General features: G+C 47.8%; 1 protein-coding gene across 27 annotated transcripts in view; it reads right to left on the bottom strand.

The window, feature by feature from the left end:
* The window catches only part of CFAP65 (cilia and flagella associated protein 65), a 41,684-nt gene extending 25,187 nt beyond the window's left edge, over positions 1–16,497 (bottom strand). For 22 of the 27 annotated variants that reach the window (XR_015141951.1, XR_015141926.1, XR_015141919.1 and 19 more), the window contains exons 1-11: positions 16,371–16,497; positions 15,554–15,720; positions 12,786–12,832; positions 12,235–12,466; positions 9,806–9,990; positions 3,113–3,215; positions 2,445–2,611; positions 2,053–2,252; positions 1,620–1,765; positions 941–1,163; positions 278–543 (exon numbers count right to left, since the gene is read on the bottom strand). Coding sequence is in view for 12 of the 27 variants with exons in the window: in XM_086339448.1 (XP_086195574.1) it covers positions 278–543; positions 941–1,163; positions 1,620–1,765; positions 2,053–2,252; positions 2,445–2,611; positions 3,113–3,215; positions 9,806–9,990; positions 12,235–12,369 (1,425 nt within the window). In the remaining 15 variants the exon portion in view is untranslated. Of the gene's footprint in view, positions 1–277; positions 544–940; positions 1,164–1,619; positions 1,766–2,052; positions 2,253–2,444; positions 2,612–3,112; positions 3,216–3,387; positions 3,514–9,805; positions 9,991–12,234; positions 12,467–12,785; positions 12,833–15,553; positions 15,721–16,295 lie in introns of those variants that run through there. The other 5 variants (XM_086339467.1, XM_086339506.1, XM_086339458.1 and 2 more) reach the window with 4 other exon arrangements.
* Positions 16,498–17,501: the final 1,004 nt, after the last annotated feature.

Here is a 17,501-nt window from a genome sequence, read left to right as displayed (position 1 = left end):
TCTCTGCCCTGCACGTGCTGTGTGGGGTGAGGGCCAAAGTCCCGGGCTGGCAGCAGTGAGAGCAAGACTGGCCTGCCCACCTGGCTCAAAGCGAGCCTCTGCATGCCCCTAGCCAACCTCTGGCTCCGAAAGCCAGTCTGGGGGCCCTGGAGGAGAAAATCCTGCAAGTTCCAGAAAACAGGTGACTGAGCACCAAGCCCTGTCCTCACGACTGGGCCTCGGATTGGCCCCTCCATCTCCTAGGGGAGCCCGGCCTCGCCCCTCCCCAACAGCTCACCTGGTGGTGGATGAGACAGGCCACCCGCCGCCAGTAGATGATGGGTTGAGTGGGCTGGAAGACACAGCACAGGGTCATGCGGGCCTTGCCCACCAGGGTCCCAAAGGCAGGTCTGATGCTGAAGACGCTCTCCTGACAGTCGATGTCAAAGTGGAAGCAGGCCGTGCAGTCCGACTTGTTCTCCATCCACAGGGACTGCTCTGAGCGGGTCCCGAGGTTGACCCAGCTGAAGTCGACGCAGTGGTGCTGCAGCGACAGGGCAGGACCTGGGTGGAGGAGGCGGGGGTGGGGGGGTCGCTGTGAGTGGGCCTGGCCACCTGGGTGGTCTCCAAGGGTCCCACGGATGGGAGGTGGTGCTGCCTGGAGACAGAAGATTGGATTGGAAAGGCTTGGCGCCCCAGCGGCCTGCGGCCTGCGCAGACCACCAGGTTGGGTAGTACAGGGGCAGCGGTTGGGGGTCGGGGGTTGGGAGTCGGGGAGTGAATATGGGAACAGTATCTCCAGGTGACCTTAACTGATTCCTAGCTGAGCCCACCAGGGGGCAGCAGACACCCAGGCTGAGGGTAAGGAGGCCCCAGGCGTCTAGCAGCAGATGCTTGTCAGTTGTAAGCAGGGGCTGCTCCTGTCTCTGGAGGCAGTGCAGTGACCTGGGACTGCCAGTACCTCTAGAGAAACCAACGACTTTGAGCAGGGTCTGGGAGGCACAGCCAGAGGGCACGATGGACAAGTAGTCCATGGTCCTGACGTCCAAGGTCTCAGGGCGGAAGAACACCGACACGAATTTCTTCTCTCCGGGGGCCACGATGCCATGGGCCGTGGGGCACGAGAAGGCCTGGTCTTTGACCAGCATGTCTGGGGCCACTTCGATCCTGAAGGGGGCGCTCACCTGCGGGGCCAGGAAGGGTCCGGTTACAGGGTGAGGTGGTCCGTCATCACTAAGGTGCCCAGCTGAAGCCCTGCCTCTGCCTCAGTCACCAGCTTGATTGTGGAGCAAGGCTGCCTTGGCCCAGAGGAGGGAAGGGGCTGAGCCTTGTGCCCTGCACTGGGACTGCCCAGAGTGGGTACCTCTGCCTTGTCCCAAAGGTACCACGAAGGCTAGCAGTGGTCCTGGCATCAGGACACCTGAGGGCTGCTCTTGGGGTTGTTCTGGGGGGAAGTCAAGGGATAGTCCAGCCCAGCCCCCAGCTGTGATGATGGGGGGACCCCTGCTGACATGAGTGTATCAACAGGCATAGGTATGCAAGGCTTGCAACATTCTGTACAGGGGTGGGTATTAGGCGCACCCGGGGCTGTGGTCCCTGAGCCCTGCCCCCACTTCCCTCCACGGGCACAGGACACATACTGCCGACGGGTTATACAGCTTGATCTGCCTCTCGGCGGTGCAGCCCACAGCAACAGAGCCAAAGTGCAGCACTTTCTGGAAGCCTTCGGCATCCTGGTCCTCCGGGCGCCTCTGCTTTATGCTCACCAGCAGCTGGGCGCATTTGGCTGGGCAGAGAGTGGACACCCTTGGGGAGAAACCCACCAGGGCCTCTGTGGCCCCAAACTGAATAGCCCCTTCAAGGAAGACATGGGTCCCCAGGGGAACACTGGTCTGCGGCACCAAGGGAAACAAAGAGATGACAAAGCCTGTGGGGCTCGGCGAAGGGCGGGAGGCTGATGGAGGTCCCCTGGGGGCCAGGCCAGGGCGGGGGTGGGGGGAGCATACTGGAGGCTTTGTTTCCCAGGGAGGTGCAGCGGAGGGCTCTGGGGATGGGTGAGAGGTCGGGCCTCACCCACAGCCTGCAGCTGGATGCTGCTCTTCTGCTTGCTGCCCTCCCCATACCAGCACGTGGCCTGGGCTTCATAGATGACAGCCATTGGGGGCTGGAAGGTCACCTTGACCCGGCAGGCCTGGCCTGGTTCCAGCAGCCCCATGGGCGGCAGCATCTGGAATGGGCTGGGGGACTCCCAGGTGAAGAAGGTAGGCAGGTCCCTGGGGGTGGGGCGCAGGGGAGGGGGGATGCAGATCAGAGCCACTTTGCCCCCTCTGACCACTGCCCCTGCTTCAGAAAGGTGGAGATGCCCCCTTTACTCCCACACCCCACATGCCGGTCTCTCCTGCTCCCAGGAATCCTCCTCCCAGTTGTCGCGCTTCCCACCTCCAAGCCTCAGCCTCTGCCCTCACCCCACATTTTCCAGGCAGAACCAGGCCTCAGCCATGTCCCCCATGGCGCACATGGGCAACTGCAGGGACGGTGGGCAGATCAGACTGTGGCAGGGCAGGGTGGCTCTCAGGTCCACACAGAACATCCCCTCTGCTTTCTCAAGCCACAGCTGGTCCACGTACTCCTTCTGCGGTGTGTGGGGGCAGCAGTGGGGAGAGGCAGAGGCAGTGACTGATCAGTGGTACCCGGGTGGTACCCACCTCACCCTGGCCCTGGCCATCCCCCCAACATAACCGTGGAGGGCTGGGCTGGGCCACGGCCCTCCTCCATCTCAGTCTCTGAAGACAAGGTCAGTTCCTTGAGCTCTAGCGCCATCTTGGTCTCAGAGATATGGGGCAAAGTTTTGGGAGAATATTTTGAGAGCAGGAAGAAGCCAAGGAATACAGGGCTTTCTGACGGCCGACAGAGTAGCACCACTTTCCCTGCTGCCCCACCCTCCCCACCCCACACATCCAACTGGAAGCCCCTTCTGTCTAATGAGTTTTGGCTCCAAGTGGTAGGGTGTGGGTGTGGATGTGGGTGTGGTGGTTGGGTTTCGGGCGCTCCTCACTCCTCTGGCCTGGCCCCCTGCTCCGAGGTCACTGTGCCCATGTCCCTCCCTGCCCTTCACTCGCCACGCAGGCCTTACCTTCTCCAGAGGGCGGAAGATGACGGGGAGTGAGAGGGTTAGGCCTGGGCTCAGGAAGATGGGCTGGGGGACGACCGTGAAGAAGAACTTGGTTTTGGGGGGCCTGTGGGAGGGAGCCAAGGAATAAACACTTCGGGATCAGAAAACTAGAAGAGGCAGAAGGATTAGGGGAGACCCTGGTAAGCTAAGCAGCTGGTGGGACTGTGGAAGGGGAAACACAGGGGTTATGCCCCAGTAGCAATTGTCTCTTGCATGCCACCCCTTTTTTCACAAACCTTCACTCCAGGATGTCAGAGCGCTGAAGGGAAAGATATAGCAGTGGACTTCCCTGGTGGTCCAGCGGTTAAGGAGCCACCTGCCAATGCGGGGGACGCGGGTTCCATCCCTGGCCTGGGGAGATCCCACATGCTGTGGGGCAACGAAGGCCACGCACCACAACTGCTGAGCCCACGCTCTGCAGCGAGAGAGGCCGCTTCGAGGGAAGCCCGCGCACCACAATAGAGTGACGCCTGCTCGCCACAACCGGAGAAAGGCCCTCGCAGCAACAAAGACCCAGCACAGCCAAAAGTGCATAAATAAATAAACAGAATTACTTAAAAAAAGAGACAAAGACAATACTGCCAAAAACTCTATACCAGTAAGTTCAGATAAAATAAACACATTTCTAGGAATGTATAATTGACCAAAAGTGACTCAAGAATTATACATTTTGTGGCCACCCTAACCTAAAATTATCCAAAAAATTGAATAAATAGTCAAAGAATCATGCCACAAAGAAAAGACCAGGCCAGATGGCTTCGCAGCAAGTAGTATGGAGCACTTGATAATTCTAGCCTTGTCTTCCCAACAACAGAGAACAAGGAAACCCTCCCCAAAATACTCTGTGAGTCTATCATAATGTTGTTATCAAAACCTGACAGTTATGAGAAGAAAGGAAAATTACAGGCCAGTACCAGCCATAAACAAAATATTGGCAAAAACAATTTAGCAATGAGTATAGAAAGAACACTCAATCATGAACAAGCGGGGCTTATTCTAGGAATACACCACTGGTTTAACATCAAAAAAAAAAAAGCGGGGATGGATTTTCCTGATGATCCAGTGGTTGGTAATCTTCCTGCCAATGCAGGGGACGTGGGTTCAATCCCTGGTTTGGGAAGATTCCACATGCCTCAGGGCAGCTAAGCCTGTGGGCCACAATGACTGAATCCTCTGCGCCCCAGAGCCCGCACACTGCAACCAGAGGAGCCTCCCGCTCACAGAAAGTGCATGCGCAGCAACAAAGACCCAGCACAGCCAAAAAAGAATTAATTAACTTCTTTAAAAATCAGGGGATTTCTCTGGCAGTTCAGTGGTTAACACTCCAAATTTCCACTGCAGGGGGTGCAGGTTAGATCCCACATGCCCTGTGGTACAGTCAAAAAAAAAGAAAATTAAAAATCATTTAATGTAATTCACTGTATTCACAAATTAAGAGAGAAAAAAACAAATGACCATCTCAATAAAGAAAAACATTAAATCAACTTCAACATATGTTTATGACAAAAACTCTCAGCAACCTAGGAATAGAAGGGAACTTCCTTAACCTGATAAAGTCTAAAAAAAGAAGAAAAAAAAACAACTCCAGGAAACATGCAAATTAATGGTGAAACACTGGAATCTTTCACGTTGAGATCATGAGCAAAACAAGGATGCCTTCTAGAACCACTTCTGTTCAGCACTTTCCTTTTCAATAGTGCAGGAAGGAAAGACAAAGAAAAGATACAGGATTGGAAAGGAAGGGAAAAAATGCCATTTTCATTTAAGATATGAACATGTACACGGAAAACAGAATTAACAAACACATCATTAGAATTAACGAGAAAGTTTGTCAAGGTTGCTGGGCACAACTGTGTGGACAAAACATCTATATTTTTAAAAAATGACTTTCTAAAAAACCAGCAATAAGTAGAAGAATAAAACAACTTTAAAAGATATCATATTCAGCATCATTAAAAATTTAAAACACTTAGGTATAAATCTAACTAAAGATGTGTAAGACATCTATGGAGAAAATGTTACATTTTATTGAAAGATATGAAAGAAGACCTAAAGAAATATAAAGAGGCACCATGTTCATGAAAGACTCAATTTGTGTTGATTCTCCCCAAACTGATCTATGTGTGTATGCCCGTGTGCTCAGTCACTTCAGTCATGTCCAGCTCTTTGACCCTATAGACTGTAGGCTCCTCTTGTCCATGGGATTCTCCAGGCAAGAATACTGGAGTGGGTTGCCAATGCCCTCCTCCAGGGGATCTTCCCAACCCAGGAATCAAACCTGTGTCTCTTGTGTCTCCTGCATTGCAGGCGGACTCTTTACCCCACTGAGCCACCTGGAAAGCCTAAATTGATCTATATGTTCAACTAAATCCTAAACAAAATCTTAAAAAATTGTCTGCTGCTGCTGCTGTTAAGTCGCTTCAGTCGTGTCCGACTCTGTGTGACCCCATAGATGGCAGCCCACCAGGGTCCCCTGTCCCTGGGATTCTCCAGGCAAGAACACTGGAGTGGTTTGCCATTTCCTTCTCCAAATGCATGAAAGCGAAAAGTGAAAGTGAAGTCCCTCAGTCATGTCCAACTCTTAGCGACCCCATGGACTGAAGCCTACCAGGCTCCTCTGCCCATGGGATTTTCCAGGCAAGAGTACTGGAGTGGGTTGCCATTGCCTTCTCCAAAAAGTTGTCTACTTGTATGTATTTAAGTTGATTTGAAGATATTTATGAAAGTTAAAAGGTCCAATGAGAGCCAAGACAATCTTGAGTAAGAATGAAGTTGGAGGACTTACTGCTGCTGCTGCTAAGTCGCTTCAGTCGTGTCTGACTCTGTGCAACCCCATGGACTGCAGCCTACCAGGTTCCTCTGTCCATGGGATTTTCCAGGCAAGAGTACTGGAGTGGTTGCCATTGCCTTCTCCTATAACTGCATAGTGATATACCAATTCAACTTACTGCTATGGGGGAAAGACACCATTTAATGAGACATGAAGACAAAGCACAAACCCGACTAAGGGGACACACGCTGTGGACCACAGCACGGCTATGACCAGAGCAAGTGGGGGACGGGGGAGGGGAGATGGATGGGTAAACTACAGCCTCAGGGGCTGGGGCGGGGGGCGGTCTGGATTGACGACGACTAAGAAGACAACAGGATGAGACAGGAAATCAAAACCAATGATGAAACACACCGTCAGAGAACTCCAACAGCAAGGAAAACATACAGAACTGTTCTTCTACAAATATTTGGAAAGAAATCAAGCATGAAACCACAGAGAAATCGTCAAAAGATTTTAAATATCAACTAATTGGCCAATGATGCGAATTATAAAAACAGTGTGTCAAAAGACCACAAAATGGACTAGTTACCACTTCACAGGCCGCTAAAATGATTCACAGTTAATTTAATTATAAGCTGACTAACAATGCAGCTTACACTACAAGATAATTAAGACTTATAAGCTTTAATAATCAATTCAGGATGATATTTATTGGTCCAGTGAGAGACGAATACAGCAAGGGAACAAAACAGGGTTCAGAAATGGTTCCTACATGTATGGACACTTGATAAACATCAGTGGTAGGGAGATCATAAGGCAAAGTATCAAATTTTCAATAAATGGTGCTGGGACAACTGGACATTGATTTGAGGGGAAAAAAGTCATTGGATCCCTACTTTGAACCATTCACAAAAATCAATTCCATGTAGATAAAAGACAAATATGAAAGGCAAAATTATAATGTCTTTAGAAGATACTATAGGAGAAAATCTTCATGAACTAGATAAGGGTAGAGAAGAACTTGCAAATATCTACCATAAAAGAAAATATATTGGTACATTCGATTCCTTTGAAATTAAGAATGCCTTTTCTTCAAAATACATGATAGAAGAAAAGACAAATCACAAGGTGGGAGAAGATATTCACAGCACATAACTGATAAAGAATTAGTATCTTTAATAAGAACATTTATTAAAAAAAGACAATCTACAAAGAACATGTAAAGATAGGTAACAGGTACATGAAAAGATGCTCAACATTGCTAATTATTAGAGAAATGCAAATCATAACAATGAGATATCACCTTGCACTATTATCAAGAAATCTACAAATAAACGTTGGCGAGGATGTGGAGAAAAGGGGACCCTGGTATACTATTGGTGGGAATGTTAATTGGTCTGCCATCCTGGAAAACAGTATGGAGGTTCCAAAAAAACTAAAACTAGGACTACCATATGATCTAGCGATTCCACTCCTCTGCATATGTCCAGAAAAGAAAAAAAGAAAAATACTAATTGGAAAAGATACATGTACCCCAATGTTCATAGCAGCACTATTTACAATAGCCAAGATACTGGAGCACCCCAAGCGACCATCAACAGACCATCAACCATCAATGGGTCAAGAAGATGTGGCATACACACATACACACACACACACTCACAATGGAATATTACCCAGCCACAAAAAATAATGAAATCCATAACATGGGTGGACCTAGAGAATATTATGATTAGTGAAGTAAGTCAGACAAAGACATATACTACATGATATCACTTGTATGTGAAATCTAAAACAAACCAATGTTTATAGCAAAGCAGAAACAGACTCAAAGATTCAGAAAACAAAGTAGTTGCTACCAGTGGGGAGAGGGAAGTGGGAAGGGGCAAGATGAAGATAGGAGTATGGGGTTAAGAGAAACAAACTACCAAATTTAAAATAGATAAGCAGGACTTCCCTGGTGACATAGTGGATAAGAATCTGCCTGCCAATGCAGGGGACACAGGTTCCATCCCTGCTCTGGAAAGATTCCACATGCCGAGGAGCAGCTAAGCCCCTGTGCCACAACTACTGAGTCCTCACTCGAGAATCCTTGAGCTGCAACTACTGCGCCCACGTGCCTAGAGCCTGCACTCCACAGCAAGAGAAGCCACTGCAATGAGAATCCCAAGCACTGCAACTAAGAGCAGACCCCGCTCGACGCAACTAGAGAAAGCCCATGCAAAGCAACAAAGACCCAGCACAGCCAAAAATAGAATAAATAAACAAACCTAAACTTAAAATAATAAAATAAAATAGTTAGGCAACAAGGATATCCTGCATAGCACAGGAAATGATAGCCATTATCTTGTAATAACTTTTAAGGGAGTATAATCTATAAAAGTACTGAATCATTATGCTATACAGATGAAATTAAAATAATATTGCAAATCAGCTACATTTTAATTCTTTTTGAAAAACGAAAAAAGATAATCTAACAGAAAAATGGACACAGACTTAAACAGGAATTTCACAAATGAAATGGCCAATAACACAGGAAAAAAACACTTAATTGTAATAGTAATCAGAGAAATGAAAATTAAACCTACAACAAATTAGCATTATTGGCAAAAAATTTAAGTCTAAACAATACCAATTGTTGGTGAAGTTAAAGAGGAATGGGAATACTCACATGTGGCTGGTGGGAATATAAATGGATATAAGTACTTTGGAAACGAGTTTGGCAAACATGTACAAACATCTGTGAGAAGCAAACGTGTACATGTTCTAAGTCACAGTAGTTCTATCCCTTTGTATCTACCCTAGAAAAACTTGAACTTGTGCAATAGCTGAACAATGTTGATAACAGTCTCAAACTTGAAACAACCAAAACGCCCCTCAGCAGAAGAATGCATAAGCACACAGAAGCATACGTTGAACTATTACTCTGTGATGAAAAAGGATAAACTACGCATGCGTGTGGACGAGTCTTATGAACATAACTGAGCTATGACCAACCTAGACGGCATACTAAAAAGCAGAGACATCACTTTGCCAACAAAGCTCCATAGAGTCAAAGCTGTGGATTTTCCAGTAGTCATGCATGGATGTGAGAGTTGGACCATAAAGAAGGCTGAGCGCTGAAGAACTGATGCTTCTGAACTGTGGTGCTGGAGAAAACTCTTGAGAGTCCCTTGGACAGCAAGGAGATCAAACCAGTTAATCCTAAAGATTTCAATCCTGAATATTCATTGGAAGGACTGACGTTAAAGCTGAAGCTCCAATACTTTGGCCACCTGATGTGAAGAGCTGAATCACTGGAAAAGACCCTGATGGGGGAAAGATTGAAGACAGGAGGAGAAGGGGGTGACAGAGAATGAGGTGGTTGGAAGGCATCATCAACTCAACGGACATGAGTTTGAGCATTTGTGAGACAGTGAAGGATGGGGAAGCCTGGCATGCTGCAGTCCATGGGGTTGCAAAGAATCAGACATGACTTAGTGACTGAACAACAACAACAACAAAAGTGTATCGTGTTATCCCACTTACATAAAGTTCATAAGAAGGTAAACAAACTATAGCATTTAGGGAGGCAAACGTAAGTGGCAAACCCTTTGGAGAAAAACAAGAAAATCATTCTCATGAAAGTCAGAACAGTGGTTACCTTTACCAGTAGGGAAGGTGTTCCAAGGCTGGGGGGACACATGATGAGAGAAGGTGAGTTTCAGACACTGTTATTACTCCATTAATTAACCTGGTCACACGGGTCCCACTTTCAACAACTGTTCAAACTATACATGTCCTACACACTCTTTTGGTTTTGTATGACTTATTTTTTAAAGTGGATGCTTTAGGGGGTTCAGGGCTCAGGGACTTAAGTCTCTGATCCCTCATACTGGTACCTGTATTTTATCTTCTGGATTTTCAAGGAGAGATTTTTCAGAACCAGGTTTTTGGTGATCTCCTTCCCCAACACCCAGCCTTTCCACTGTAGCTCCTCAGCCACCTCAATGTCCCAGATGACCCTCTTCTTCACTTTGTCCTGCTTCTTTGGGAAGCACAACTGAGCGTCCATGGAGCTGGCAGGCTGTCCGGTTGGCAGGGAGAAAGGAGAGAAGAATTCAAAGACCCAGAGAATCGGCTAGGATCGCCCCACCTCCAGAAGGTAATGAATTATATCTCTTCTTGCCCCATGGGGGATGGTCTGGAGAGAGAAGGTGAGAGGCAGGGAGGCCCTGGAGTCTGATATTACCTCTTCTGAGGTCATTCGAATGGTTTTCCAACTAGATTCACTGAGATACTGCCCCTGAAGCTGTCCCTGGACCGCTCTATCAACCCCTTAGCCCAGCACACTCAGCAGCCTTAGCTGGCCTGTTCTGTCCCCCGTGTGCCCTCAGACACTGCTCTATTCAGATGCTGCCTTCTCAACCTCCCCATCCTACCCCTTCTCTACAGAAGCCTGTAGAGAACTTCTCTAAGACGTCCCTCACTGGAACTTCTCCAGGGCACAGGGATATTCCACCATTCCCTCTCCCATCCCTCACCTAGCTGGTGGAGCAAAGGACAGAGCCAACTTGCCTGGGGACAACCCACACCCGATGCCTTGGCTTTGAGGCCTCTCCAAGCACTGCTCCTAAGGATGCTAGAGGTTTACTGTACCAACACTCCCTGTCTATAACAGCAAATCTTTTCACCGGCTGATCCCTAACTCTTAACTATCTGAGGAGGGAGGGGAATGGACAACTTCTGGGGCAGCGAGATGGAGGGAGGAGGAACCAGGTGTCTCTTCCTACCATTCATTGCAGTGAATGTACATTCACTGCCATTTTCCTTTAGCTTTGACCAAGGGTTGTTTTTATATCATTATATAAGGGGGGCCTGGTGTGCCGCAGTCCATGGGGATATGACTTAACGGCTCAGCAACAACAGAGGATAAATGTATGTGTTTAAAAGATATGTGCTTCACTACCTATGATGCGCCAGACACTGTAGAGGTTAGTGCCAGGCCTATAATAGTGAACGAGACCATCGAATCCTTTCTCTCTTGGAGCTTACATCTGTTTCAAAATATACAGAATGTCAGATGGCCCGAACTGCCCACGGAGGAAAGGTGACATGGGTGGCCGAGGGTCATTTATTATAAACATCAGTTGATGCATCGATCAGAGTCCAACCAGAAAAACAGAAGCCCCTCTGGGTGTTTAAAATAAGGATTCAATGCACAAGGAGGGGCTAGTGAAGTAACCTCAGAGTTAACAACATCAAGAAGCTGCCACCAGGGACTTCCCCGGTGGTCCAGTGGTTGAGAATCAGCCTGCCAAAGCGGTGGGCATGGGTTTGATCCCTGGTCTACGAAGATCCCACATGTCGAGGAGCAGCTAAGCCCGGGTGCCGGAGCAGCTAAGCCCGGGTGCCGCAGCTACTAAGCCCGTGCACCTAGAACGTGGGCTCCACAATAAGAGAAACCACTGCAGTGAGAAGCCCATGCACCACAACGAAGAGTAGCCCCCTGCTCACTGCAACTAGAGAAAGCCCACGTGCAGCAACAAAGACCCAGCACAGCCAAAAAGAAATAAACTAATTAATATAATTTTAAAAAGAAGGTGCCGCTGTACACAAGTTAGGGGAAGAGGTGGGGGTCTCAGAACCCAGAGCACTGTCTGGTGCCGATGGGAGTCACAGCGAGATGCCGACCGAGACACTGTCAAAAGCAGGGAGGGAAGAAGAGACGTACCTGGGCTTCTCCCCTCCTCCCACCTTTTAGTCTCAGCCAGCTCAGAGCAGAGTGGGGAAGGGCAGTGAATGAATCTGTGTGCAAACTGGCCTGGAACGCCACAGATGCAGGGGAGAGATGACCATGGTCCACAGGGAGGCGAATGCAACCACCATCACATTTAAGGCAACCCAAGAACTCCCACATGACAGACACGTGCTGCACAAAACGCAGTCAGACCCCTACGTTACCTCCCTAGATGAGCACTGGCCACCCTGACCCGGTGCTGTCACACAGAAAGAACCCTGAGAGCTGCAAAAATGCAAACAACATCCACCCACTGGACAAATGCAAGGCCCTAGGTAGGCATCAAGATCAGAAGAGCTTTTCGAAGGAAGAGAGAACTACAGGCTACTCTTATCAGCCGCAAACTCCCATCTCCCCAACATTCTTCTCTCCACCGTCATGCTCACAGCTGCCACCGCTCCAGCTGGCCTGGGGCTCCGTGTATGTAGCATCTAGTAATGGGGTTGGGACAGGAGAGAGGGGTACTCCCAGATTCCGACCCTTGCTGCCCTGCTGCCCATCCACCCCACTTGGCCCCACAGGCGTCCTCACAAAGGCACTGGCGTTGCTGCTGCTGTAGGCACTCATGGCCATGCTGCTGCCAGTGATGGTGGGAAAGGCCACCGTGCTGGCACTCAGGCATGATCCGGAGTTCATGGTGCAGTCCCCGCTGTCCCTAGTCCTCATGAGGAGGCTGAGGGCTGCTTCAGTGAGCACTGGGTGCCGGGAACACAAGTCCGAAGGAAGCTCTCTGGCTAAGCCAAGAGTTCCTGCCAGTTGGGAGCTGGAAAGAGACCAGAAAGGAGACAGGAGGGGCATGAGAAAGAGACGTCAATGGAGAAGACTCACCATGGACACTGTGATCATGGAGGAGTTGCCTGCTTCCGAGCTCTGGCAACAGGTGTGAAGTGGCACGTGAGAAACGAGCCTGAATACAAGACCCAGGGCTTCGTCTGGGAGCCTAGAGGCTCACCATTCAGGAAAGGCCATTTGGAAAAGGGAACTGGGGATGAGGCCCATGCAGCACTGCCCTCCACAGCCACACGTGGCATTTCTCAGTAAGCTCCCAGTGCGTGTCACTGAAGCATATGCATTGCTTTTACCTGGCTTTTACTCTCTACTTGTTGCCTCTGAACATGGCTGGCCTCCTCTGAGAAGAGAAATAAGGAACAAAGAAAAGGCAAATGAGACTGAAGGCTTCTTGGGCTTCTGAGTTTTCTCTTATCAGTACACAACCTGTTTGGTTCAGTCGCTCAGTCATGTCCGACTCTTTGCGACTCCATGAATTGCAGCACGCAGGCCTCCCTGTCCATCACCAACTGCCGGAGTTCACTCAAACTCATGTCCTTTGAGTTGGTGATGCCATCCAACCGTCTCACTCTCTGTTGCCCCCTTCTCCTCCTGCCCTCAATCTTTCCCAGCATCAGGGTCTTTTCAAATGAGTCAGCTCTTTGCATTACGTGGCCGAAGTATTGGAATTTCAGCTTCAATATCAGTCCTTCCAATAAACACCCAGGACTGATCTCCTTTAGGATGGACTGGTTGGATCTCCTTGCAGTCCAAGGGACTTTCAAGAGTCTTTTCCAACACCACAGTTAAAAAGCATCAATTCTTCGGCACTCAGCTTTCTTCACAGTCCAACTCTCACATCCATACATGACTACTGGAAAAACCATAGCCTTGACTAGACGGACTTTTGTTGGCAAAGTAATGTCTCTGCTTTTAATCCAGGTTTAAAGGAAGCCTTCAATGAAATGAGCCAAAGCCTTTGACTGTGTGGATCACAATAAACTGTGGAAAATTCTCAAAGGGATGGGAATACCAGACCACCTGACCTGCCTCTTGAGGAACCTATATGCAGGTCAGGAAGCAACAGTTAGAACTAGACATGGAACAACAGACTGGTTCCAAATAGGAAAAGGAGTATGTCAAGGCTATATATTGTCACCCTGCTTTATTTAACTTCTATGCAGAGTACATCATGAGAAACGCTGGGCTGGAAAAAGCACAAGCTGGAATCAAGATTGCCGGGAGAAATATCAATAACCTCAGATATGCAGATGACACCCTTATGGCAGAAAGTGAAGAGGAACTAAAAAGCCTCTTATGAAAGTGAAAGAGGAGAGTGAAAAAGTTGGCTTAAAGCTCAACATTCAGAAAACTAAGATCGTGGCATCTGGTCCCATCCCTTCATGGGAAATAGATGGGGAAACAGTGGAAACAGTGTCAGACTTTATTTTTCTGGGCTCCAAAATCACTGCAAATGGTGACTGAAGCCATGAAATTAAAAAATGCTTACTCCTTGGAAGAAAAGGTATGACCAACCTAGACAGCATATTGAAAAGCAGAAACATTACTTTGCCAACAAAGGTCCGTCTATCTAGTCAAGGCTATGGTTTTTCCAGTGGTCATTTATGGATGTGAGAGTTGGACTGTGAAGAAGGCTGAGCGCCGAAGAACTGATGCTTTTGAACTGTGGTGTTGGAGAAGACTCTTGAGAGTCCCTTGGACTGCGAGGAGATCCAACCAGTCCATTCTGAAGGAGATCGGCCCTGGGACTTCTTTGGAAGGAATGATGCTAATGCTGAAACTCCAGTACTTTGGCCACCTCATGCGAAGATTTGACTCATTGGAAAAGACTCTGATGCTGGGAGGGATTGGGGGCAGGAGGAGAAGGGGACGACAGAGGATGAGATGGCTGGATGGCATCACTGACTCGATGGACATGAGTCTGAGTGAACTCTGGGAGTTGGTGATGGACAGGGAGGCCTGGCATGCTACGATTCATGGGGTCACAAAGAGTTGGACACGACTGAGCGACTGAACTGAACTGAACTCACTGAAATGATGATTCAATCCAAGGATAAATGAATCAACCTCTAAAGCAGAGGGATCCAGTCATAGGCTGTGTCTAGAAATTATATACAAATGTTATAGGCAAATTATATGCAAATTTCATGGGTATGGGCATGTGCTCTTTTCTAGGGAGAGTGTCCACAGCTTTCAACAAATGCTCAAAAGGGTGCTTGGCCCTGCTTTGGACACACAAGGGTCCCAAACTGGCTCTGGCTCCATCTCAAATCCCCCTTCCTTCTGCACATACACCCTGGTGTGGCTACCATATTTGAAAGCATTAATGTACTCCTTTTTTGAACATATGTGCATATTTAAGATTACTCAGTATCTTCCCCCACCTCTTTGAATAACAATTTCAAAAATAATAACAACTTCTAAGAAAACTTACTGAGAACTTATTATGTGCCAAGCAGTGTTGTAAGTCCTTACATGTATTTTAATCCTTATAACAATTTATGATTAGATGTGAGTCATCTTTTATTTCGCCTGAAACTATTTATTTTCAAGTCTGGGGTTCAGCCCCTTATTATAACATAGTTTGCTTTAGGAAACAATTGTATGGTCACCCTTTAGAAATTTCCACACTTCCATCAGACACTCTCCCATACCCTTCTCACCATTCATCCAGACCAAAATATTCTGTTGATGTACTTTTTTCCTAATTGGCAACAAGTTCAAACCTTCTAGGGGCTTTGCTGGTGGCTCAGTGGTAAAGAATCTGCCTGCCAAGAAGGAGATGTGGGTTCAATCCCTGGGTTGGGAAGAACTCCTGGAAAAGGAAATGGCAACCCACTCCAGTATTCTTGCCTGGGAAGTCTCATGGACAGAGGAGCCTGGTGGGCTACAGTCCGTGGGGTCACGAAAGAGTCAGACATAACAGAGCAACTAAACAATAGCAACCAAACCCTCCGAAGGGGACTATCTTACATTCACTCACTCATTCATTCACAAGGCATTTACTGAATGCCTGCTATGTACCAGTGCTAGGCCCAGACAGGACAGGTAAGGCTCCTACCTTCAATTGGAAGTGAACATTCAGATGGAATCAAAGAGATGCAAGCTGGTGAGACAGGGAGGAAGGCCCCATTACTTTTCTGCTGTTGGATGGCTTTGTAGTACTTCCCTGGCTCAGTAATGGCTGTAACCATAGGGCATTCTACAAACAGCCTCTGCCTCTGGACTCTGGAAAAAAAAATCTCTGGTCAACATTTGTAGAAAAAAAAGAGAGATAACAGGGTAGAAAGCTGGTCCAGACCAGGGCTTAGGGCTTAGGGAAGTGAGCACTGGTCCTGGAGCAAGAAAAGGGTTCCAGCATCTGCTCTGATTCATTTGAAATGGGCAAGTTTCTCCATCTTCTCAAGCCTCAGTCTCCTCACCTGTAAAATGAAGGTTATCCTATTTCACAAAATTGACTTTAAGTTTGAAAGAAACAGAGAATTTGAAAAAGCCCTAGGCAAACCTATGTTACTATAACTAACAATGATAATTTCCACAGTAGCATGTGCTACTCTTCCAAAGACTGCAATCATTGCAAGGACACTGGGCAAGGGAGGTGTTGTTTTTCGTCTCTTTTCTATATCTTGAGAACCTTAAAAAAAAATCATCAGCTTCCTTTATTTGCCTAATTTCCAACCTAAAAATTCCTAAGATGACCAGTGTAAAAAGTGGCGGGTTGCCAAGAAGAAATAAAATATACTTAGAGCGGTTTCACTATCCTCTAAGAGATCTCCAGGCTGATCTCACCCAAGTCTTAGTACCTCAGGGCTCTCCGACGGACACTGAGGGGACCCCGTCACGACTTCCCAAAGGAGACGGTCTCCTAAGACAGATACCTTCCCTGGCCACTCGTGCAGCTCGCCGGGTCGCTGGGACCAACGCTCAGAACTCACACCGCCGCCATGTTGTCGTTTCTATAGATACAAGACGCACGAGTCACGGCGTCTCCTGGTTTCCCAGGGCAACGACGGCTACCCGGATGAGTCATGGATCAGAGAAAGCGAAGACCCCGCCCAACTTGAACGTTCACCCTTGTTTTTTATTCTCCAACTTCCCGGCTGGCTGTAACTGTCTTCTACCAGTTGCAACACAGTTGTTGGGACGTCCCCGATCACGAGCAAATTCGGAGGAGGGTAATCCAAGGACTTGTCGGAGCAGTGGGAGTCGTTTCTGTTCTTTTGTGATACCCCTTGGTGATAGAGTCAGAATCTCTCCGGGAACTTCGTTATGTGATTACAATTGTTAACTTAAAAGCAGTAGTTATTTCTTACTTGCATTGCAAATGAATTCTTTTTGCAGGTGGAAGGGAATGTCTCCTAAGCATTTTCTCCTGGCATTTCCTCCAGCCCAGCGCAAAGCTAACGCTTTTGAAGGGATCTGAAGGTGGATGTTTGAAGAAGGCATTATTTCACATAATATGGATTTTTGGAAGCCCACTGGTTCATTTGTTCGTTTGTCCTTTGCAGGGAAGAGTCTCATTTGGTGAAGACTCCTTAGGTGGTTGAAGCTGAAAATCTGAGATCATTTATGGGCAATTAAAGATGCTTCACTACCCAGGACAGTGCTGGAGGCTGGGTGTTAGAGGGAGAGACTCTAGGGGTAAACCCAGAAAATAAACTCTTATTTTGGGAAAGTTGGAGTTTAAAGGTAAAAGATACACTAAGATGACAATGCTGCCTTAATTGGCCTGGGAGATCACATGGCCAGAGGCTGAAAGGAAGGGTCAGGCCAGGAGCCCATTACGTTATGCCAGCACAATTAGGTCTGGAGTTTTCTTGGGATCAAGGAATGTGGAACTCGGTGAGCTTTTCACTGGTTTTAACATTATTCTCAGAATAGGAAACCTGCACTTTGGACATTACCACTTCTATGTTGTTTGTGGTTTCTATAATGATTTCCTTTTTGTTTTCCTTTAAGCTCTTTTTGAAATGGTCAGCCTGACTCAGCTGAACCTGAAGAACAGAGAA

This window comes from Bos grunniens, chromosome 2, assembly GCF_055505025.1.
Source record: "Bos grunniens cultivar Pamir isolate PY7600 chromosome 2, Bosgru_T2T1.0, whole genome shotgun sequence".
Classification (NCBI taxonomy): Eukaryota; Metazoa; Chordata; class Mammalia; order Artiodactyla; family Bovidae; genus Bos; species Bos grunniens.
The sequence above is the reverse complement of the archived record's forward strand: the minus strand, read 5'-3'. Positions and strand labels throughout refer to the sequence as shown.